Below are 25,883 nucleotides of genomic sequence, written 5' to 3' on the forward strand. Positions count from 1 at the left end.
GGGCTGACTGCAACACTGGTGTTGTCAAGGGCCTACACAGAGAGGAGCATAGCAACACTAGTGGGAATTATTAGTGTTGTTAGCAATGCTTGCTCTCTGATTAAGTTACTGTAAGAACTGGCAGAACTCATTTATCCACAAACTGCTATTCATTAAAAATCTTGGAGTTAGTGTCAAATTTTCCTCGCTCTGATGGTGTGCCAAATGAGCCAATGGGCGGAATTTAATCCAGGCAACAGGGGCTCTCGCCCGCTGGCTGGAGAATCGGTGAGAGTCCTGTGTCACCTCCTTTGGTGAAGGCCCGTGTATTAAGTGTGTGTCAAGCACTTAAGTGGCAGGCCTTCCCCAAGATCAAGGTGGTGGAAATCCGACTCCCCACCCCAAGAGCTGCTCCAAGGCCAATCAGAGGCCGGCAGCTTCTAAATGCTATCATGGGGGAGAGGTGGTAGCTGCTGGCAATGCACCCACTAGAGGCCCAGGATCAGTGAGGGTGGGCTGGGGGTCACGCGATGGGGGTTACTGACAAGGGGGTTGGTGGGGGTGGGAAACGGCGTCAGAAGAAAAAGCAGGGGGGTAGCTCACAGCTGTAACCCTTTCCCGATGCTGGGTCTCTTGGTCGGGCATTGAGTGCCTGACAACAAGGACCCCCGAACCCCCCACTCCACCCATTCCAGGGAACCAACAAGCTAAAGCGACAGGGTTTTGCTTTTTGGCCTCCCCATGTGGTGACTGCACAATCTGCTGCTGGTTAAACACCAGCAACTGTAAGATGAGGCCCTTAACTGGGCTTTAATTGCCCAATAATGGCCTCAATTGGTGGTGAGGCAGGAAGGCCATCCACGAGCCTTCCCTCCCCGAACTTAACCAGGGAAGAGGTGGGTAGGCTGCAGGGTCCTGACCTTCTATCCCAATTAAATGCCTTCCCACCCCCAAATTCACCCCGGGGAAGGGCATTAAATTCTGTCCAGTGAGTTTTAAAGCGTATTTTTTTGATAGATGGAAATGGTGTTTATCCATCAGGAACAAATTGGTAGTCACTGGATAAAAACTGCTGCAGGGTTTAAACCTAAAACTCTTAATTACAGTGCAGTAAGAGCAACAATTTTATTCACATACCCAAAAAGGGCATCATCTAAGATGATGTAAGTTTTGTCAATAGCATGATTTTTTTATGACCTCAGGACATCCTGAAGCACTTTGCTGCCAATTAATTAATTTTGAAGTATAGCCAGTGTAGTAATGTAGGAAATGTGACAGTAACTTTGCGCACAGCCAGGCCCCACAAACAACACTGAGATAATGACCAGATAATTCGTTTCAGTGATGCTAAAGGATAAATATTGGTCAAGATTTCCCTGTTCTTCTTCAAAGTAGTGCTCTGGAATCTTTGAGAGGGAGGACAGCAGACTGAAAGACAGCACCTCCAATAGTGCAGCGTTCTCTCAGTATTGCAGTGAAGTGTCAGCCTAAATTTTATGGGCAGAATTTTGCCCTTGGCGATTTTACGTGGGTGAGCCAATTAAGGCCAACCCAGCGTGATACGTGAGCGGCTGCGCTGACCGCTGCCTGTGTGGGCAGGGGGAAGAGGGCGAGCAGGCCTAGTGCGAACTTCACACATGCGCGCGAGAGAGCGCAGAATAATCTCCCTGAGGCACGGAGCTGTCTCAGGGAGATGAAGAATACATTGAAACAATTAATGAACATCAGAAAAATTTAATAAAACATGTCCCCTCATGTGACTCTGTCACATGAGCAGGGGCATGTTTTTAATTAAAAAATAAAGTTTCTATTTTATTTTTATTTGCTTTTGGAAACCTCATCCTGCTCGTGGATGAAGTTTCCAAAAAAATGCAAAGGCCGCTTGGCCTTTTCGCCTGTTAGGTTGAACGGGCAGTGAAAAAAAATTAAACTCAATTGAGAACTTAATGGCCTTTATAGGCCTTTTAATTGTCGGTGGGTGCGCTGCTGGCTGTGGTGCGTGTGCGCCAACCGAACTATCGCGCGACTGTGCGTTGACGTCAGCATGCTCGACTGATGTCATCGCACGTCATTTCACGCTCGGTCGGGTCGGGCACACACCCACCCGCCGAGCTAAAAATTCTGGCTTATGTTTAGTCTCTGAACCCCTACCTTCTGATTAAAGGGCAAAAGTGCCACTGCAGAGCCATGGCTAACACCAAGATCAGACTTTCGAAACACTGCAGCATTTAATGACCTCAGTTCCCAATCTGAGCCATTCTCAAGAGTAGGAAGGTTCTAAGTTAATAATGTGGTACTCCATTGATCTGTATGCAATTCAATATTCACTGAAAAAGTTGTTTCTGCTTGGGACTGATTGGTAATAGATCCCCTAGATATTTTAATACTGATTTGAAATAGCTAAACAGATTGGCCTTTCCCAATGCAGCTAATCAGTTTGCAATGCGCTCATAAGCAGATCCTTGCATGTAGCACTGACGCCAATGAGTTAAGATAATCAGAGACTCCAGCAGGCAGTTCCTCTCTGCAGCTGCTGCTTGACCTGCTGAGAGTTTCCAATATTTTCTGTTTTTATTTCTTCAGGTAAACACTCTTGTTTTCAGTTTAAATGTGCAATTATGGTATTATCAATGGATCTTAAAATGAAAGTTCTCTCTTTGTAGTGTCCCTTGTCGATGCTCTGAACAGCAACAGGAGTGATGATTGGCCATGTTGACAGATTCTGTTAAGGAGATAACTCTCTAGCCACAGTCACGTGAAAGCAAATTGAAAAATGATCAGCTTTTGCCCACAGTCCATCACCGTGGCAACAGTCGCCTTTCTGTTGCTTACAACAGCAGGTAGGAAGCTTAATGCGATTCATGAACATGTGGTGATTTTTTTAAAGGATAAAATGAATCTCCTAATGGAAGGACAGGTGCAAAAGAGACAGAGAGGAGAGAGCTTCAACATAGTTGTATAAATTATAATATCCTCAAAATGTTAGAATTTCCATAACCATCCACGAAAGGGTTAATCAAAATTTTAATGTTTGGGAATAAAAGGGGTGGAGGGGCAGTAATATTTAACTTTTTAATTTATTTCAGAACTGCAGCACTTTGAGGATGTACTTATAAAAATGGGCATTAACAGGTTAGTGCTAAGTGCCCCAGCTTAGAAAGCCTTGCACCCCACGTGCATTATCCCCCAGGGTGAAGCACCTGCATTTCAGGAGAGGTGGAGGACAATCCATTGCTCCACAGTGAGGAAGGGTCTGTCACCAAGGACACTGGAGGTCCTGGTGGAGGTGCAGAGGAAGACAGATACCATATACAAGCAGAGGGGAAAGATGCCATCACATCCTCCTTGACCAAAATGCCATAGTATCTCTTTAATGAGTGCTTGCAAGCATTTTAAATAGAAATCAGGCCCTAAACAAATCTACAGGAGGTAATTCCTAGTGTAGGTTTCAACTAAGGTTGAGTCTTAACAGGCTAATTGGCCTTTCAAGCTCAAGACCCCATCTTGGCCACCTTGGAGGATTGCTAGGGCCTGAACACACTGCTGAAAATTGCCCCCACTCAGGTCTTTTATTTTAACAATGGACCATCTCATCAAATAACAGTTAGGAACATTGCTCAAACTATTTAGTTTTTGTGGAGCCAGCACCATGAAACAGCAAGTATATCTGATCTGAGGAAGTACATTGAAATAATTTTCTCACCTTGAGGAGGAGCTTGGGATCCTAGGCAATTGTGCAAGAAAGAACAGGTGTTACACCTATTAATGTCCGTGGAAAATTACAGGGAAGGACAGCTGGTGGTTGGGGTGATTGATGGAAGAAAGAACAAGCATATCATTAAGGGAACAGTCTCTGGAAAGTGGAGGTGGTCTGATTATGTTGTAGGTACTGGAGATGACAGAAAGTGAAGGGATAAATATGTAGGTTAGTAGGTGAGTAGGTGAGGACAAGTAGGCCCTGTGGTTCTGATGTGAAGTAAGGTTTCATGTCTAAGGGTTCCTTGACCAATTTTCCACAGAAAGATCTTAGAGGAAGCATTACTTTAAAGGTTGTGTTTTAAAATACGTTATACTTATGTTAGCTTTTTAAGTCTCTCAGATGTTAGATAGCAAGATGCTAATAAGCTAGCTTTCATTTTATTTCCTCACAGGCTACATGTAATAAGCAACTCATTCGCTTGTCCCAGTAATTGGTAAACTAATAGCTTCAATGGAAACTGTCATGGAAGGACAGCTGCAAGTTGATCAATTATTCAAATGATAGCCACAAAATATTAAAAGAATTTAGCATCACCTTAGCATGCAGCTAATTCTACCCGGTCTTTTGCTTTCTTTAAACAGTAACCTCAGCACACTTCCGTGTTTGTGAGCCTTATGCCGATGTCAAAGGGCGATACCACTTTGGTTTCCACTGTCCACGCCTATCGGACAGCAAAAGTTACATGTTATGTTGTCACCATAATAGCACAACCTTTAAGTACTGCTGCAATGAGACGGAATTTCAGGCAGTCATGCAGATGAACATAACGGGACAGACAGAGGGATACATGCACAAGTAAGTACTGAAGTTCCTGAGTGCAGCCAATTTCATATGATCCTGATTAAAATAATGCCTGAATTATTAGTGATAACAATACTTTGTTTTTACGTGCAGGAGATGAAGTAGGAAACATAGGCCTGAATTTTTCCCACATCGGCTGGGCTCAGCGGGAGCAGGCGGGGGTGGTCGCCGCCCGCGATCAGCTCCGCACCGCCATTTTACGCAGCGGGCCAATTAAGGCCCGCCCAGCGTAATACGTGAGTGGTAGCCCAGTGCTACCTGTGCAGGCAGACGGAGGAGAGAGAGTCGGGGCCAGTGCTCTTCCGCACATGCGCATGAAAGAGCGCTTCAATCTCTGTGCCTCAGAGAGATTGAAGCGCTTTTGAAAATAATAAATAAAATCAATAAAAATTTAATGAAACATGTTCCCTCATGTGACTGTCTCATGTGAGATGGGACATGTTTTTATTTTTCAGGAAAACTTTTTATTTAATTCATTAAAGCTTTAGGGAACCTCATCCTGCTCATGGATGAGGTTTCCTAAAAACATGAACACCACTTGGCCTTTTCGCCTGCCCGCCAACTGTCAGGTTGGACGGGCAGCGTTAACTTGACATTAATTAATTTGTTAATGATCTTAATAGGCCTATGAGTTATCAGCAGGCACACAGCCAACTCCAGCGCACGCCCGCCGAATGAAACACCGCGAGACAGCACGATGACATCAGGACGCACGCCCAATGTCATCGCACATCATTTTACATGCCAGTGTGTCGGGCTCGCCCCCACACGCCGACTAAAAAACCCTAGCCATAGAATAGGTTGTGGGAAATCCAGCAGGGTGGCTGCAAAGCACAGGTTAAATGGACAGGTCTGAGTTGACCTTGGGTTGGAAAAGAGTGAAGGACAATATTGAAGGGCGTAGGCTTATCAATACCCACCCCCTCTCCGCAAAAGCAGTAGAAATTTGGATTTAACGTTTGTCTCATTCTTAAAAGAAAGACTCAAGAGATTTGATCCCTGGTCTATGTTGATCTCACTGTGGTAACAATAGCAAGCGTTGGGGCAGGAAAAGTCAACAAAAAATTAGCCAGCTTTCCCATCTACAATTTGGTATTTATTATTTGAAATTACGACATTATATTAGGTCCAGACCATCTCAGCTGTGATAAATGTCCCACTATTGAATAGTACATCTGCGCACACTGTCTAATCTCACATATAAAGAATAGGTAGCTGGGTAACAGCTGTCAGTGACTGTGGAACCATATTCCAGCAGAAGCTGCAGTCTTTAGGAGAGAATATTGGGCCAACATCTGATAAATTGGGAAATAAATCAAGTTTACTGATTTGATGAGTGCACATTAAAATAATTGTATTAATCCTTTTACATGCCCAAATGGACTAAGCAAGATAAATATTTGTCAGGTTATCAAGATTTTTTCAATTTATTTCCAATTTAATTAATTTTAAAAACACTGAACAATTATTGGCTGCTTTATTAATTTTTTCGAAGGTTAACACCCTAAACATATTAATTTATGTTGCTCCTCCTGCTCCCAAGAGGCCATTCTATTGATAATATCCTGTGTTGAATCTGGGTTATTGTTCTCCATTTTGTTTATTTGATCCAGAACAGTTTGAATGAAAATAACAGAGTGATGTTTTACCAAACAAATGAAAAGTACACTTCAGGATTTTGGATAAAGAGGCTCATTATCTATTTGGATTTAAAAAGTGCGCCATTAGGTCTTTACGTCAAATTATTATTTAAATTTTTTTTTAAAAGATTTTGTTTTAAAATCAGACTTGCGATTCTATGTGGCCTGACAGTGGAGTTGCTCACTGGCTATTCTTAATTCAATGAGAACCTGTCAGTACTGGACTGTTCTAGTCTTTCAGATGATTGTTTGCACCTTGGTGGTCAACTCTGTGTTAATCATCGCGTGATGTGACTCAGGTGCACCACTCTGCCTACACTGCAGATAAAAACAGTAGACTGAGAAGGTGTATTATTTGCTGGTCACTGTTGTCTCTGGGCCGCCTTCTCAGCCAGCCTGAGCTTTCCATTTCTTCTCGCCTCTTCCAAAGCACTTCCGAGTAGTCAGTTTCCAGAAGTTACAGCCATCAGCAGCTGTCTGCCAGTTTTCTGTGTTGGAGTCCGCCAACTTCGTTTGTCACTTGTACCGACAGTATGGATACCCAGCAGGTCGTGACCCAGAGGCCAGTTCACCATACAGAAGGTTTTGAGGTATACGCCCATCAATTATCCAACGAACGTGGCCAAGGCTTCTGGACTGTTTTAGTCCTCTTGTAAATGATTCCACTGAAAAGCAAATCTCAGCAGTCTCAAAAGACAAATGAAGGTCAAGCTGATCAATTATCAAGTCACCAAGAGAATCCTAGCCAATGGCCTGTGTGGAAGTCTGTGAGGAATGCGCAAGATTGAACTGCATTTTGGAAAATTTATATCAAATTTGATGCTCAAGTATATAACCAAACTGATAAACACTGGATTGTACTATTGCATGTTATCAGCAACAAGCAGCTGTGGCGGGTGTGGGGGTGGTGGGGGGTGGGGGGGGAGGTGTGGGGAAGGGGGTTGAGGGTGGCAGCAGGGGCATCCAATGGGGTGAGAAATCTCAGAGTTTCTGAGATCTACTAACAAAAATGTGCATTTGATAAATATGATGTGTACTCTCTTACAAAAAGTTTCATTCATTTGGAACTTTAAGTGGTGTTTAAGGACCTCTATAGGTGATAATAATTTATAATCTTTTGAATATGATTAATTTTCCTAAAAGCAGCAGTTTTTACATTTAAAATCCTTTCTCCTCATCTCACCTTTTGCCCCTCTGAGGCTTTTTAGCCACTAGGGAGTGCAACATAGCTCAGGGATCAGATATTGAAGGTGTGAAATTATCACTCAGTGACTGGAGTAAGTGTTCAGAGTGGGACTGAGTTCACCTTTCGTCCTTCCCCACAAAGACATTGTCAATTACACTCCTACCAAGTGCTCATCAAGATTGAAGAGGTGACAAGCTGCACAGCCTTTGCAAAAGGCTGAAAGGGGATAACGTGAGCTCACATGATACACATGCTTGATTCTCTGGCCAAGGAGATGACACACAACTGTTTTGCGAGATGTTTACACCTGAGAGGTAGGGCATGTAGTCAGATTAATTTGGAGCTCATTTGGATTTTCTCAGATTTCCTCTTCCCATTGCCAGTGAAAGGAGTCTCCAGCAAAAAATGATCAGGGACATGAGTGAACATCTCAGTTAGATTGAAATTCTTGTGCTAAACATTGAGAGGAGCTGTGAATATATTCCGCCAGGAGCATAGTAAACTTTAAGTCTTACTATAAGGAAAAATAGCAAGTCCTTTTGGAGTGGGTGTTAGTAACAGAGGAGCAAAGACAAATGGAAATTACAAAATGAGTTGTTATGATCTGGAATGCATTACCTGAAAGGGTGATGGAAGGAAGCAGGTTCAGTCATCATTTTAAAAATGAATTGGATAAATACTTGAAAAGGAGAAATTTACAGGTCTTTGGGGTAAGAGCAGGTGAGCTAATTGGACAGGTCTTTCAAAAAGCCAGCACAGGTACACTGGGCTGAATGGACTCTTCTGATTGAATCTATGAAGTTACAGTACTTTATCTACTGACAACCTGCATAGGTTCTAGAAATTAGGAAAAGAGGGGTAAAATGTGAAACTATTAGTGGGTAAGTGAACATTATTCATTTGTTCAATGTCAAAAATTTTACAATTTTACAAAGCTCCATAAAAATGACATAATTCCCTCTAATTTTCCTTCTATATAATGACTTATGAATGCATAAACTGATGACATTTTGGGGCATTCAAACATGCCAGTTGTTTTCTCTGACAAAAACATTTTTAAAAATCAACAACACCACAAACAACTTGTTTTTCTATAGAATTTTCCCTGTATCCCAAGATGTGCAAGATGACACCTAAATGGACTATAATAATGGATGAAAAGGATAAGGGAAAGAATGGACATCATGTAAAGGGAAAAGGAAGAAACACAGAGGCTAAATGGGGAACAGAAAGAACCATTGAAGAAAATCAGGGAAGGAGGTGGCAAAGCAGAGGGCAATGGATAGAAAGTTCCAGAAAAGTAAAGTGTAGTGTTTGTACAAGTACCTGCAGTCAGTGAAGTTAAAGGAATATGCAAAGAGGAGCAGATGAGCCAGTTATAAAAAGCATCCATTTTTCTATCAGCATGAGATCACTATATAGGTGAGCAATCCCGTCCTAATGAAATATATTGGTTGTGTGATGTTGATGTTGAATATCTTGGATTGTTGGTGATAATAGTGGACGAATGCTTGGAACATTCTGCTGAACACTTAGAATTTTATATTTGTGGTGCTGCATGGAAATGAGGTAAAGATAATACATGACTGCAAGTAGATTCAGTGGCCACAGTTACTGAGCACTCGAATCAATTCCTGGAGGCTCAGATTGTAACGTTTTTGCTTGCAGTCAACAGTGAAGTTAACAGTGGTGGAGTTTTGTATGGTGAAAGGCACAGGACAATCTGAAGAACATTGTCCTTTTGTCATGCCCAGTACAGGCATGTCATATTATGAACTTTCAGTCAATACTTTTAGAAATTGGACACAAACAAGCTATAGCTGCCACAAATCATGTGACTTTTTGCATTTAGACTACAGACAGTATCAAGTCTCCAGTGAATACCTAATTAAATATGGACATTAATGAGGTACCTCACAGCCATCTGTAGAATTCACACATCTCATTGTTTAAGGATGGGCCAACACCTGAACACTTTGAAGTTTCCAGACTGCCTGCCTCCAAGTTTCGCACTGGACAAAAGGGAAGATCGAAACTCAATGACCACTTATTTTCCAATGTAGCACAGTACAGTCATGTGATCAAATCTGGTTTCAGGGACTGTGCCCTTATTATCCCAGAACTCAGCCAATCCATCAGAACCATCAGTCAGCCTGTGAACCAGACTCTGAAACTGTGGGTTATCAAACAGCCAAAGTACTTAATCTGTCCCAGTTTCAAAGTTCACCTGGGAATCAAACTCCTAGATATTCAATTACAAGAAATTTCACAACCTGCTGTGAACCTTTTGCTTTACAAGGCTCTCACTTCAAAGCTAAGTCATTGAACCTATTCAAGAAACCACAGGCCTGCCACGTGGGAAACCGGAAATCGTAAAGCAGTGACCGAATTAACTGTAATCTATGAAAGCGCACTATCTTTATCTGTATCCAATTCCCTGTTGTGTGTGTGTGTGTGTGTGTGTGTGTGTGTGTGGGTGTGTGAGAGAGACCAAGTGTGTGACATTGCATTAATTTGGGGTAATTGTGTGAGAATAAATAACCTTCTTTATTGTAAACTCTCAAAAGCTTGGCTGCTTCATTATTTAATTGGAATATACACTCCAAGGGTAAGAAAATGCACACTTCTTTCCATACAAAACATACCAATTATGGGCAGAAAGAGAGCAGATACATTCTGGCCATGACTCTTGTCTATAGCAAGACTTGCTTGCTGAGTTCTGTAATTGCTCAAGCAGACTCTCACGTCTTGTCAGGCAAACAAATTATATTCCAGTTTTCCACAAGGAAATGCATTTGTTGTTTTATCACTTACAAAATAAAGCTGCCTTGAAGAGAAAAATCAGCCCTCAAATGATTTAGGAGTTTATCCTTTCTTAACACAGTGATTAAAATGGAAGACTCTTGTCTGGACTTGGCGATATAGTGGTTAGAATAATGTTCTTTCTGCAGCCTGGGTTCATTAAACTCAATAATTTTAACCCTATCCATTCATCTGAAACCAGACAGGTAGGTAATTAAAATTGTCCAAGTTGCTTATTCGCAGTTGGGAGCTGACAGGTTATATTTTGACTTGCTCTCTCAAGCTGGTGGCAAGGACATTACCCAAAACCAATGGAATTCTTTTTCGTAAATGCGTAGGGTGTCTCAATGATGTCATCGGAATCTGACAGTAATTTTTACTAGGAACACAAATGGGAGATGGCAACCCAGGCTAATCCAGCACAGGACTGGATCAGGACCAGAACAGGCCCAAAAAGGTCAATTTAAAATGTTATTTTTTTCATTTCCTTGCAGGGCGGGGAGCTCCTCTGGGCTCCACAAGGAAATCTTAGATCTCCCCTTCTGCAATCCAACCTCCCAATCCTGGAGACCACCCCCTGCCAACCCCTCCCCTCCACCCTACAGGACAGCCTGGCAGCTGATCCCACCCACTCAGCAGATGGCTGTAGGAATTTGTAGGAATGCTGCAAGCGTCGAACCCAGAATAGGAGAGGAGATGCCCAGCAGTGGTGGCAGGAGGTAAAATGCACTGAGCTTCTATCCTGGTATCCTTGTTGCAGTGCTGAGTTTTGTACTCACACTAAACCCCCCCAGCCCCTCCCCACCACCACCACCACCACCACCACCATAAATTAGTCGACAGTTAAAATTGGGGCTAATATGGTGGGATCAACATTGCCTTGTCCTGAGTGACTATAGTCCTACATGAAATGAGTTTCTAAACTATGTTTCTTGCCATTGGCCTATAGACCAAAGGTATCATAATTTTACACAAATTGGGCATCTCACTCAGTGCAACTTTGCAGATCGCTGTTGTTGGAATTGGAATGTTCTATGGTACTGATGGCGCTGCACCATAAGACTTGAGATAGTGCACATTGGTCATGTAGTGGGGTCATTGCTTTTTATTTAATCTGTGCTATATCCAGCCTGAGGGTGCTCGATGTTGGCATTGGATATAAAACCTAAAAATGTTTTCCTTTTATCAGTATTGACATCTCCCGCCTTTGAGAGCACAAGACACAATGGGTAGTGCTTGAGAGGAAGAGAATGAGGCATATGGCAAATCATTAAATGAAGATACAAAGGCTTTAACCCCTGTAATTCTTCATATGGCAACCACATTGAAACAAATAATGGCCATCCCATGAATCCAAGTGACCTTGATTCCAAACTGAAACATACCCTCAAAGATTTAATGAGCCATAATTTGCAGTACAAGGAACCTAATGACATCTACCATTAGTTAGACTTGTTCCTGCTCATTTAATCATGATGATATTTTCTGCTGCAAGTTGCTTAACAACCCGCAGTGAGGAAAATCAGGCATCTGGGATCTGAGTGAACAGGGAAAGCAACGAGATATCTCTTTAACCAATCAAACTGAAGGATTGTGAAATTAACAGCACATGGTCTGAACAAGGATTAGACTGGATGAATTCATTACCAAATCGGGTACAGAAAGAGAAATAAAAAGACAGAGGGAAAAAAGAGACAAAGGAAATGGTAAAAAAAAATTAAATTCCACATTTTAGAAGTGTCCCAACAACAGTTAAAACCTGTAAAGAATGAGACTCCACATTCATTGTTCATAATTCATTGGTTCAGCGGTTCATTGGCAGTGATTAATGCTTAGCACATCATTAAAATAATCCCTGACAGCTAATCCAGTTTAATTAAAATGTGCACAGATTTTCAATGGCTCCAAATCAGGCTCCAAATCAGGCTCCTTGGACCAATTCAGAGCAGTTCTAACTTCCTGTGGTGAGTTTAGTTCATAACTACTGTGTATGCAAGAAACAATTTCATGCCAATTGCTATGCTTGAATAATGAGTCAGACAGCGGGATTCTGTTTCAGTGACACTAACATCAGAGCAGCTCATCTCGGACTGCAGCATTTGGATTTCCACACTTAATCATTAATCTGCCCTCATCTGAAGTTCCTGCAGCATTTGTATATAAATGATGCCAACTGTCATCAATCTTCAGATTTCTGTCTATATTTCTTTATTCGTTGGCTGTAGTGAAATATTGGCAGGACTTTTAACGCTCAAGAACAAACGGGTTGGGAGTGGGTGGGAGAGTTCATTTTTAAAAAAGTTTTGATCGGGACTGCAGCCTGCTCCCAGCATGCCCACACCCAGATTTAACACAGATGCCTTCGGATGATGGAGAAATCTATTAGCTGAATTTAGAGATTTAATTATTGTAGGTGGACCAGTACTTATTGTCACAAAAAAATAACATCCTTCAGGGCTGTAAGTGAGGTCTTGGCAACTTGTTTCTAACTTTGCTGCAAAATTAATTTGAGCTGCATGGGTTTCCCAGGGCTCAGGACATTGACCAGAGAAACAGAGCTGCATGTGTCTGAACAGCAGCTCAGGTCAGTATTTAACCTTGTCATTGTCCCACATGGATAAGCTTATTGCAGCTGGTGTCTCTGGCAAATATTTGGCAAAGAGAGCTTGCATGGATATAGATTTATTCAACCTTGGAGGCTTTTGAATTGACAGGATTAGGGGCGGAGGGGTGGGCTTGGATGTGTTTCACAGCACATCAGAATAGGAAGACCATCACCATCCATGGCAGTGACACTGTGCTGTGGTGGGATCATCCCATGCACAGGAGAGAGGTGCATAGAAGGGAGATGCACAGGAGAGGAGCTGAGCTCACAGGAGGCCCTACACCCATGACAGAATTTACAGACAGAGGCAAAAGCAAAATACTGCGAATGCTGGAAACCTGAAACAAAAATAAAAATTGCTGGAAAAACTCAGCAGGCCTGACTCTGTCTTTCTCTCCACAGATACTGTCAGACCTGCTGAGCTTTTCCAGCAATTTTTGTTTTTGTTTACAGACAAAGGGTCAGCTTCCGTGACCTCTCAAACTGCAATATTTTGGCAGGCTGGGTCAGGTGGTGGCAGACATTTGCAGTCTCCTGGGAAAGGCTGTTGGTCATGCATTACTGGTGGTTATAAAAGTGATAACCACCCTCAACCTTTTTGCCCTTGGATCCTTCCTGAGCATTACCAGTGACATATTCAGGATCACCCAGATGTTGTGTATAAATGCATGGACAGGCCACTGATAATTTTTTTACCAGGGCTGACAACTAAATAAAGTTTCCTTGTGATGACAGTAGCCAGAATGAGTGGGAATTGGAATTTGTATCTGGCTAGATTTACACAGGTACAGGGTGCCATTGACTGCCCACATGTGGCTTTCCCAGCAACGTCACAGGAGCCAGGAGCATTATAAACCACAAGAGATATTCATTCATTAATGTGTTCACCTATTGTAAACAAATAAGAAACAAAACCCTCCGGTCCGTTCCCTCCACCATGATCAAACCTCACCGCCCCACCTCCCTTTGCACTAAACAGTCCTTCAACCACTCATCTGTCATTATCAATAGTTTCCCTTCATTATCGAAGATGGTCGTTTCTTGCATGCGTAGAATCATCTGTTGTGCATTCTAATGTGGCTGTGGAGCCCGATTGCAGACCCACATGGCTTTCCACAGTACGGGCAAGGATGACTTGTTTGCTTTTGTTGGGACTGCCTGGTCTTTCCAGCTTGCTTTTTGTCCTTAGCTGCCTGTATTCATTGCTATTTGATGAAAACAAAGCCACTACTTGAGATCACTCCCCAGGTAGTTCAACCTGGTGAATTTTTCTCCCAGTCTATAGTGAACATGCCACATTTTCTGAGGTTCATCTTCAAGGAGTTCTTGAACCTTGATCTCAGCCTACCTCGCAGGCGGTGACCAAGTTTAAGTTATGTATACATGACCACCTTAGGAATTTTATCATCAGTCATAAGGACGTGTCCATTCCATTTGGGCTGAGCTTTGATGATGAGTGTTTCAATTCCAGATCTTCCTGCTCTTTGAAGTATCTCAGTATTGGGCACTTTGTCCTCTCATTTGATGCCCATAATGTTCTGAATGCATTTCATGTGGAACCTGTCCAACCACTTAATATGCTTGGAGTAGGTAGTCCATATCTCACAGACACATAGGAGGGTAAGGTATTACCACAGCTTTGTACACAGCAAGTATTGTGGTAAGTTTGATACCTCATTTCTTCTACAGTCTCTTGTATAAACAGGCAAATACTGAGCTTGCCGTGGCAATTTTATTTGCCACCTCACTGTCAATGCAGACATTTCTGGAGCTTCCGAGAAAGATGAAGTTATTTACAACCTTCAGGATGCTGGAGATAGGAAATAAAACAGAAAATGCTAGAAAAACTCAGCAGGTCTGGCTGCATGCGTGGAGAGAGAAAAACAGAGTTAATGTTTCAAGTCCAATATGACTCTTCTTCAGAACTGGATTCAAAACATTAACTCTGTTTCTCTCGCCACAGATGCTGCCAGACCTGCTGAGTTTTTCCAGCATTTTTTGTTTTTATTTGTTTTTCTACTTTGCCTTCTGTTTAAAGACCACTCTCCACCCATTGCACAGCTGTTCAATGGTTCCATCATCTATTGGTAACCATCATGAAACTAGCGAAAGAGCAAGTTGATACTTGGGATGTGATCATGGACAAGGTGTGGAAATGGTGACAATAATTTTTTTGTGCCATTAGGGAAAAAAGGAAATGTAGCAATATAACATTTTGACAAACACCTATGTATATATTCTTGGCGAATTACAATGTCTTGACCTTACTCTTTCCTCCAGCTTTTGCCCAGTGCATCCCATGTGGTTGAAGCAGGGGCAGAGACAGCCTGATCAGATCCTGCCCTGGCTGCTGAGATGCTGGTGGCCAATGTCCTCTAGCTGGTGGAGCTTCTGCCTCATCAAAGACTGTCCGACCTGCACCTGTGCAGGGGCAGATATAGCCATCGGGGATGAGGCAGCACATCGGCACTGGGCGTGGGGCATAGTGGAAACACTTTGAGTGCAGTTCCCATTTCCCTCCTTTGCCATTGTCTTCACCTCCTGGATCTGAGCTACATCACTCTGCTGCAGACCAACTTGGAAGAGAACAGTGACACATTGTAAGAGCACAGATAATATCTGTCATCCTGTTTAAAGTGGCAGACATGTTAACATTCAAAGTCTGCATGGCTGTGGTCATGGTCTGTATGGAAACATTTAAGAGCCATCCTTGAAGCTCTATGGTGGTAGCCACCTCTCCATGGCAGTCATTCTCATAATTCCCTCCAATCCAATAGCAATCGTGCTGGACTATTCCATCATGCCTGTTATTGTGGAGTGTGTTTGTGGCATATCTGTCAGTACCTGGCTAAACTGCTTATACACCTTTAGCAGTCTCCTTCTCAACAATAGCTCCCTTGGGTTCAGCATCTGAATCTTTTTTATTCTTTCACAGGATGTGGGCATTGCTGGCTAGGCCAGCATTTATTTCCCATCCCTAGCTGCCCTTGAGAAGGTGGTGGCGAGCTGTTTTCTTGAACCACTGCAGTCCATGTGGCATAGGTGCACCCACAGTGGTGTTGGGGAGGGAGTTCCAGGATTTTGACCCAGTGACAGTGAAGGAACGGCGATATATTTCCAAGTCAAGATGATGTGTGGCTTGGAGGGGAACTTGCAAGTGATGGTGTTCCCATGTAGCTGCTGCCCTTGTCCTTCTAGGTGGTAGAGGTTGTGCGTTTGGAAGGTGCAGTTGAAGGAGATATGAAAATTGGAAGCGTTGTGAACTATGAAGAGGATATGTAGAACTTCAAAAAGACAAAAAGTGGTTGTTGGAATGGACGGACAAGTGGCAGATAAAAATTAATGCTGAGAAGTGTGAAATGATTCGTTTTGGTAGGAAGAGCATGGAGAGACAATATAAAATAAACAGAACAATTCTAAAGGGGGCGCATCTTGTAGATGGTACGCACTGCTGCCACTGTGCCTCGGTGGTGGAGGGAGTGAATGTTTAAGGCGGTGCATGGGGTGCCAGCCAAGCAGGCTATTTTTACGTGGATGGTATCGAGCCTTTTGAGGGCTGTTGGAACTGAACTCATCTAGGCAAGTGGGGAGTATTCAATCACACTCCTGAGCTGTACCTTGTAGATAGTGGACAGGCTTTGGGGAGTCAGGAGTTGAGTTACTCACCACAGAATTCCCAGCCTCTGACCTGCTCTTGTAGCCTTATTATTTACATGGCTGATTCAGTTCAGTTTCTGGTCAATGGTAAGCCCCCAGGATGTTGACAGAGGGGGATTCAGTGATGATAATGCCATTGGATGGAGATGGTAAGATCCTCTCTTATTGGAGATGGTCATTGCCTCGCAGGTGGGATGAATGTTACTTATATCAGCTCAAGCTTGAATGTTGTCCAGGTTTTGCTGCATATTGTCACAGACGGCTTCAATATCTGAGGAGTTGTGAATGATACTGAACATATGCAATCGTCAGCAAACATCCCACTTCTGACTTATGTTGGAGGGAAAGTCATTGATGAAGCAGTTCAAGATGGTTGGGCCTAGGACACTACCCTGAGTCTTCATCTAGATGGCATCTATGATGCTGGTGAGCTAAGGAGGAAGCCCTGAGGCTACAGATTCCCATCCACTCATTTGACTGCTTGGTTTCCCCCACCCACCGACCTGCTTGGAAACCTCTTTAAGATTAATGTTAGGGCCATTGTTTTGGTTGCTGAATACTAATGGAAAATGATGTGAAAGCACTCTTTTATCTTGGATAGTTGACAAGCTCTGACAGGGGGTTCCCAGATTGTATCAATATTTGCAATGAATCACCAGGAGCATGCCAGCATTTGAGGCCTCCAGGGGTGTGAATATGTACAAGGTGCCAGCAAGAGTACAGGATTTTTCAAGGGGTCAAAATTTCCAAAAGGTTTCCAGGAGGGTAAGGGTATTTGCAGGAATTTCCCAGGAGTGTGTCAACATTTGAAAGGGATTCCCAGGATTGTGTCACGGTTTGCAAGTACCAGGAATGTGTCAGGACTAACCTGGTGTCACATTCACAAGGGATTCCTTAGGGATATCATCATTTGCAACAGGTCCCTCAGAGAAATGTGTTGTACAGGAGTGCAGCACAGCCAAGAGATATAGATAACACACACATGCACACACATTGTACAACACTGAACCTGAATCATCATTTCAGTACTAAAAATGTGTGATGCCATCATGTTGAAGTTTTGTTTCCTATTGCCTTCACATGTTAACAGTCACTTTTCAGTACTGTAGTTGGTATATAGTCTGTTTTACCCCCTACTAACTAATTATTTTTTCATATAACAGCATTTACACCAAAAATTGTCAAAATAAGTAAAAGTGTCATGACAAAAATTCCCTAGAAATTAGTATTTATTTGTATAAAATGTTATACTGTTGATATTCCTTGTGTTGTTCATTGTATATAAAACAGCATTACTGCCATCACCCTCATATGACTGTATTTTTGTTTCAGTAACTACAGTGCACTGATTGGAGTATGGATTTATGGTTTTTTTGTCCTAATCCTGCTTGTACTGGACCTTCTCTACTACTCTGCCATGAATTATGAGATCTGTCAATTTTACTTGTCTAAGTGGGGAATCCGAGGCAGCTGGCTGAAGCAGGATGAGGGCCAGTGGAACAGCTCTATTCAGGGAGAGGCTCAGGCCCAGGCCCAGGCTCCAGCCCAGCCCCAGGCTCCAGCCCAGTCATCACAGGCGATGCAGACGCTGAAGGCAGATGCTCAGAGTCCAGTCTTGATGTCTTTTCAAAGTTCAACTGCATGGTGAGTAAACACAGCTTTCGTGTTTTACTTTCAATAGCAAGACCCCTTTCTAATCTCAATGTTGTACAAGAAATTCTTAAGGAACTGTGAAAATGATGTGTTTCATTCCCTGGCTGCACAGGCCTTTATTGATTTCCTTCAAGTACTCTTTTTAAAAAATGGACAGTTATAAATCAGATCTCCCAGCCTAAATCTAGATGGAAATCGCCTCCAAATAATCCACTGACTGGACAGTATAATATAAAGCATCTTTTTTTTTAAAATGGTGCAACTTTAAAACAAACAATTTAGAATGCAACTGAATGTTTGTCAACCAGCTAATCACAGGGGTTGGGGAGAAGGGGAAGCTTTGTTTGAACAACAGTGAAATATAATTTTGAATTAGTTGCTTTTTTCAAAAGAGCCAAACTCTCAGAATATGGCAGAACACAGGGCTGCGGGGTCAGGGGGCAGGTGGAAAGCGGTTGTTGGTCAGATCTGATTTTAAGGAATTATTTTCAATTCAATTCGCCACAGGGTCATTCAGTAAAGAATTCATATCTCTTGGACTGCCTTAGACTGGAGTTCCAGTCCAAACGTTATGTCATCCGGCACTGTACCAACCAGAATGCTCTGTTAACCAGAATTTCTGATAACCCCCACTGCAAATCATTACTTTGGCAACCCAAAGTTATCCTGAACCTGGAGATAGCTGAGTGTTGTCAGATCACCTCGGTACACTTAGCCAAGCTTCTCGTAGAGGTGCTGGTAGTCCTCCTTGTTGGTAACTGCCATTGTAATTTGAGTGTTTGGTATTGCATTGTGCAATATCATGAATTATAAGCCCCATCTTGCCGTTATGGCATTCAATAAACCAAAAATAAGCCAAGGTGTGAAGCACAGAAGAGCTGTGTTGATATCAAAACATAAAATGAACATTCGTAGACATTTTCTTTGTAAATTTATGTTACAAGTATTGCACTGTATTCCATTGCCAAATGTAACCCCAGTTAACCAGCAACACCCATTCCAGGAGCATGTCGGTTAAAAGGATATTATTGCACATGCTCAGTAGCACAGATGTCAGTCTTGGCTCAGTAGTTACACTCTCACCTCTGAGTCACAACGTTTGGGACTTGGGCATATACTTTAGTTAACACTTTGGTGCAGTACAAATAAAGAGATGCAATATCTGAGGTGTCATCTTTCACATGAATCATTAAACTGAGACCCTGGGCTAAGTTTTCCCTCTTCGGTTGGAACCCAGACATCGGGATCAAATGCAGGCCCTGTCCCCACACTGTGTCAGGTGCAGTAGCCCGGCATTGGCCAATTTAGGCAAGATCAATTAGTGGCCAGAAGGCACTCTCCGTCCTTGGCAGGCTCTCAGAACTAGAGGGCCAATAGGAGGCCCTCCAGCACAGAAGGAGCTACGGCCTGCTATAGCAGATTAGGGAGAGAAAAGGTGCCACAGTTGCCGGACTACCATTGTGGAAGGGAAGCCTCTCCACACGGCTGCCTATGGCAGCAGCCATAACCAGGTAGGAGTGAGGGAAGTGGAGTGGTGTTCAAAGTAAACCAAGAGTGCTGACTCTCAAGTTCTGCCGTAGGGAAGCTGCCTCCAGGTAGGTGTGTGAATAGCCATTCCACCCCCTGATCCGGCTTCCAGGAAAATGGCCTGGAAGAGAGGAGGTGCTGGGAAATCAGCATGTCGGGCAGCAATGTGAAATTACCCACAGCCCACCCCACCCCGCCTCCATTCTCACATCCATATTGGGTGCAAATCATGCTCAATGTCTGCCTTCTGATGTATTTTAGCCTTTATTGCATGAAGGTTGGCATATAGGGGTAAATAAGTCTTGCTCTGGTTACGTAGGTTTTGGTGGGATCACACCTTGAGTACTGTGTCCAGTTTTGTTCTCCTTACCTAAGGAAGAGTATACTTGCCTTAGAGGAAGTGCAGCAAAGTTTGACTAACAAGGTTGTTGTATGAGGAGAGAATGGGCCCATATTCTCTGGTGTTTAGAAGAATGAGAGTTCATCCCGCTGAAATGTAGAAAATTCTTAGATGGCTGGTCAGGGTAGGTACTGAGAGGCTGTTTCCCCTGGTTGAAGAGCTCAGAACGAGGGCTACTGATATCAGGATAAGGGATCAGCCAATTAGGAGTGAAGGAATGCCTTCACTCAGATGTTTGCGAATCTTTGGAATCCTCTACCCAGAAGACTGTGGATGCTCAGTCAATGGGAGTAATTTTATGGCCCCTACTGCTGATGGGATCTTCCACTCCCAACAAGGTCAATGGACTTTTGAACTTCTTGTCCCCACTGCTGCAGGGCTGTAAAATTCTACCTAATGAGTGAGATTGATAGACATTTTGGGCACTAAGTGATATGGAGTTAGGGCAGAAAAGTAGAGTTGGTATAGAAGTTCAACTATGATCTTATTAAATGGAAACATAGGCTCAAAGGACTATGTCTACTATCACGGAGCTAAGACCTTGCACTATATTTTTATGAAATATATATGTGTGTGTTATATATATATATATATAATCTCAACATGGCTACCTTAAAATTTTAAAAACTGGACAAAGACTATAAAAAGGCTGAAGCTATGTCTGCCTAGAACCCTGACAGAGGAACCCTATCCGAGAATCTTGGCACCTTGTTATCTCTGAAGAGATGCTAAGTACCCCTGTGGCTGCAGAGATCAAATTCAAAGGGAATTATACAGAGGCCATCTACATTTCCTAAGCCAGGCCTGGCCAATGGAGACTACTAGTCTGCCAGGACAAAGGACCCTGCAACCTCCTTTGAAATTTTTAATGGTTGAAACAGCAACAATTCTAAGAATCCAGACAAAGGAATATACATCCTTTGTCAAAGCCAAAGTGGAGAGGTGGGAGTCACATGACCCTCCCTAGCTGGGAAAACCAGTTATACTGTCTTGCTGTACTGCCAATCAGTCTGCCATCTTCCATCTAGCAAGCAGCAGCTCAGAACAAACATACGTACGAACAAATTAATTAGGAGCAGGAGAAGGCCGCTCAGCCCCTCAAGCCTACTCCACCATTCAATAAGATCATGGCTGATCTGATTTTAATTTCATATTCCTGCCTACCCCCAATAACCTTTCACCCCCTTGCGTATCAATAATCTATCTACCTCTGCCTTAAAGATATTCAAGGACTCTGCCTCAACCACCTTTTGAGGAAGAGAATTACAAAGTCTCACAGCCATCTGAGAGAGAAAAAAATTCCTCATCTCTGTCCTAAATGGGTGACCCCTTATTTTGAAACAGTGACCCCATGTTCTACATTCTCCCACAAGAGAAAATATCCTTTTCACATTCACCCTGTCAAGTCCCCTCAGGATCTTGTATGCTTCAATCAAGTTGCCTCTTACTCTTCTAAACTCCAGCGGATACAAGCCTAGTCTGTCCAGCCTTTCCTCATATGACAACCCACCCATTGCAGGTATTAAACCTTCTCTGAACTGCTTTTAATGCATTTACATCTTTCCTTAAATAAGGAGACCAATACTGTACACAATACTCCAGATTTGGTCTCACCAGTGCCCTGTATAGCTGAAGCATAACCTCCCTACTCTTGTATTCAATCCCCCTCGCAATAAACAATAACATTCAATTAGCTTTGTTAATTACTTGCTACACATGCATTCTAACCTTCTCCGGTTTATACACAGGGACATCCAGGTCCCTCTGAATCTCAGAGCTCTGCAATCTCTCACTGTTTAGATAATATGCCTCTTTTTTATTTGTCCTACCAAAATGGACAACCTCCCATTTCCCCACATTATACTCCATTTGCCAGATCGTTGCCCAGTTACCTAATCTATCTACATCCTTTTGTAGCCTCCTTATGTCCACTTCACAACTCACTTTCCTACCTATCTTTGTGTCATCAGCAAATTTAGCAACGATACCATCGGTCCCTTCATCCAAGTCATTTATATAGATTGTAAAGAGTTGAGGCCCAGCTCTGATCCCTGTGCACACTACTTGTCACATCCTGCCAACCAGAAAATGAGCCATTTATGCCAACTCTGTTTTATGTTAGCTAGCCAATCTGCTATCCATGCCAATATGTTAGCCCCTACACCATGTGCTTTAATTTCCGCAATAACCTTTGATGAGACACCTTATCAAATGTCTTCTGAAAGTCTAAAAAAAAAATCTAAGATTGAAAGAAAGGACCTAGCCCCCATCTCCACTGTTTCTACTGGAGCTTCTGAACATCTGTACCATCGCCTGCAAGACTAATTTATCTCTAAGTACCTAGCCCATCATGGAAGTCATCTTTACTGGAAAAGTGAATTATCCAGCATCAGTCTTCAACCCACCGACCTCTGTGAAGGAATTCACCATTGGACTTTTGATTCTGAACTCTGGACTCAGGTGAAACAATAATTCTTTATTCCGTGATCTTTGCCCTGTAAATCTAAATCTTTCTTTCTCTATCCCCCTCTTTTATTGTATGAGTGAAATAGGAGGCTACATTGCAACCCTCCTCTTGTGTTTGAATGTGTGCGAGTAAACTACCCCTCTGATTTTACCTTATCTTGAGTTTGCTTATTAATAAAAATTGGATCACACAAAAACTGAGGGGTTGGGAAATATGCCACCGCTTAAAATAAGGGGAAAATCGAAATCAAAACACCTTTCGGTTTACAGTAGTGAGAGGAGAAATCAAGGCTGTCTAAATTAAACCCCCCTCCTATCCGTAACACTACTAATGCTCTTATTTATTATGTTGTTCTGTAAAAGATTCCAATATCACCATTTGATGAAGAGTATGGAATTTCATCCATTGTCTTGGGCAACACTAATCACTCAAGCAACGTCACCCAGAAACAGATTATCCAGCCATTTATCTTATTGCTGTTTCTGTGGCCTGAGTAGGACTAGAACAAAGAATGTTCCACACATCCCACAAAAAGACATACATAGCTAGGACCCATGCAGGGTGGAGGTGTAGAGATTGGACGTCCATGGTGTAGAGGAGATGGCTAGTGTCAGGAAACTGGAAACTGTTAAAGTGACTGAGGGTATCAGCAGAATCATGGATGTAAGTTGGAAGGGACTGGACAAGGGGAGAAAAAAAGAGTTAAGAAAAGAAGAAATGAGTTCAGTGGGGCATGAACAGGCTAGTACGATGGGTCAACCAGAGCAGCTCTGTTTATGGATTTTAGGAAGGAGGCAGAAGCATGCTATTTTGGGTTGTGGGTCTCGGGTTGGGGGCTGTGGAAGGAAGGCCCAGAGGTAACGAGACCATTGACAGTCCTGGAAACAATTGCGTGATTTTCGGTGCTGATCCAGGGGGAGGTAGGAGGAAGAGTGAGAGAGTTGGTGTTCAGCCTCTGCTGGATAGAGGCTAGTACACCAGATACAAGAGTGCCACCTGTGCCAACAGGTTTGAGAATGATGTTAGGGTTAGACCTGAGAGAATGGAGCAAGTAAGAGCCAGTGAGAAGAACAGAGAAACTGAGCTCAAGGATGTCACGCTGGCAATTCTCAATGAAAAGATCTTGAGAGGGTAAGAGGCCAGAGGGAGGGGTCAGTCTGGAGGGAGAATATTGGAAACAAGTGGAAGAGTCTGCTGAGCCAGAGTAGGACTACTGGCCAAAGAAGTGTGTGCAGAGATGAAGGCGACGGAAGAAGAGCTTAGCATCATGACAAGCTCAAAATGCATTGAAGTAAGGGAATGAAATGAATGCCTTTGCTAAGCACAGATCATTCACAGTCAGAGGGTCCCATGAATACACAGCAAGGGATGAGATTCGAAAAAGGGGTGACATCAGAGGGAAGTGAAGGGGAAGAAGGATCTAGAGAGGTGCTGGTACACATGAGTTGTTGAGCTTGCGATCCTTCACACCTGACAGGAAGATAAGAAGTTTTTCGTTAAAACACCAAATGAGGTAAAGGATTATATGAAACGATGGACCAGGAGAGTTCTGAGATAGAGTCTGCGCTGCTGAAGAGAAAGGTCGAGTGATCATGTGGTGACGCATGGCACTGAATGTGGATCTCAGGATGCTGCGAAAACAGCCCTACAAGGAATCCTAAATGTCAAGGAGATATCTGTAATCGTGGGTGGATCCAAAATATGTCAGGTGGAATTTCAGTTGGAATCCACGTCTCAAGATCCTGAGGCAGTTGCTGAGGAAGGAGATGTGGCTGTGAAAGAGAGTTCTGGGAGATACCTGAACAAACACGAGAAGGGAAATAAGAAGCAGTGATAGTAAACAAGGTAAAAGAGACAAACCGAAATCCCGTCAGAAAGAAGAACAGAACTTCTTCAAGGTGAGCATTCCAGCAAGAGGAGTGGCAGTGAATTAAACAGTCATAGAAAGGTGAACTACTGTGTATGCTGGAAACCTGACATAAAAACAGAAAATGCTGGAAATATTCAGCAGGTCTGGCAGCATCAGTGGAGAGGAAAACAGAGTTAACATTTCAGGTCAATGACCTTTCATCAGAACTGGGAAAAGGTTTTGAGAGTGGGAAGAAGAACAAAAGGGAAGGCCTGACAGGTTGGTGTGCAGAAAAGATTAAATAACAAATGGTTTCATGGTGCAAGGCCAAAGGAAGTGGAGTAATTGGACAAATTAAGAAATAAAAGATGTGCCTAGAAGAGGTGTGAATGGCAGGATAGCACAAGGCAAAAAAAAGAGAGAAATGAGAGAGAGAGAGAATAAAAACAGCAAAGAAACACAGAACAAAATTGGGACAGAGGTTTTGAATCACTTGAAGGTTATGAACCACTTCTCTCCAGCTCTGAAGAAGAGTCATAAAAAATCAAAACGTTAACTCTGTTTCTCTCACCACAGGTGCTGCCAGACCTGCTGAGCTTTTCCAGCATTTTCTGTTTCTATATTAGTTATGAACTAAATTGGGGAATTCAATATTGAGTCCAGGCGGCTGTAAAGTGCCCAGTCAAAAGCTGAGGTGCTGTTCCTTGAATTTGCATTGAGCTTCATTGGAACATTGTAGCAAACCAAGGACAGAGAGGTCAGGGTGCAAGCAGGATGGAGAATTAAACTGACAGCTGACTGGAAGCTCAGAGTCACATTTGCAGACTGAATGCAGATGTTCTGCAAAACAGTCACCCAGTCTGCATTTAGCCTCCTCAGCCTGGAGGAGACCGGATCATGAGCAGAGAATACAGTATACTAAATTGAAAGAAATACAGGTAAATTGCTTTCACTTGGAAGGTGTATTTGAGGTCTTGGCTGGTGAGAAAGGAGGAGGTCAAAGGTCAGGTGTTTCATCTCTTGTGCTTGCATGGGAAGGTACCATAGGAAATGGAGGAAGTGTTGGGGGTAGCTGAGGAGTAGCCCAAGGAGTCACAGAAGAACGGTCCCTTCGGAATGCATTTAATGTCAAATATTTGTTTATAATAGTATTTTAAAAAATAGACTTAGCATTAATCATGGATGCACTCTTTTATTAAATTGTATTTGCTTGCTGTGGCCTGTAATCAATCCGCCATTGTTCAGATGAAACAAAGTTAACATGATGAAGGCATTTTCCCTTTCTACACTCTCGCTCTCTGTACCCACCTTTCTCTGAAAATGCAGATTTCCCACAGAGGTTCTGTGCAACACAATCCAACAGGGACACAATTGAGGAGGGATTTTACAGCCAATGAACCCTGCTGCCTTTAGGATTAAATCAAGCAGAGCCTGCATATTTTAATGAAAGCAGACAACTTAAATAAACCTGCTTTCAATTATGCACATATGCTCCCAGTAAACAAAATAAAAATATACTTTCCAAAAAGGAATTAGCAGTTCACGCTACTGCAGTTA

At 42.8% G+C, this 25,883-nt stretch overlaps 1 protein-coding gene across 4 annotated transcripts in view; it reads left to right on the plus strand.

Moving 5' to 3' along the window:
• Positions 1 to 25,883, plus strand: part of LOC144696711 (protein shisa-like-1) — a 179,357-nt gene that overhangs the window by 146,621 nt on the left and 6,853 nt on the right. For 3 of the 4 annotated variants that reach the window (XM_078568349.1, XM_078568348.1, XM_078568350.1), the window contains 3 exons: positions 2,643 to 2,819; positions 4,321 to 4,534; positions 17,763 to 18,078. In XM_078568349.1, the coding sequence (XP_078424475.1) occupies positions 2,753 to 2,819; positions 4,321 to 4,534; positions 17,763 to 18,078 (597 nt within the window). In that variant the 5' untranslated portion in view covers positions 2,643 to 2,752. Of the gene's footprint in view, positions 1 to 2,642; positions 2,820 to 4,320; positions 4,535 to 17,762; positions 18,079 to 25,883 lie in introns of those variants that run through there. The other variant, XM_078568351.1, reaches the window with a different exon arrangement.

Source organism: Cetorhinus maximus, chromosome 22, assembly GCF_964194155.1.
Source record: "Cetorhinus maximus chromosome 22, sCetMax3.hap1.1, whole genome shotgun sequence".
In the NCBI taxonomy this organism is placed as follows: Eukaryota; Metazoa; Chordata; class Chondrichthyes; order Lamniformes; family Cetorhinidae; genus Cetorhinus; species Cetorhinus maximus.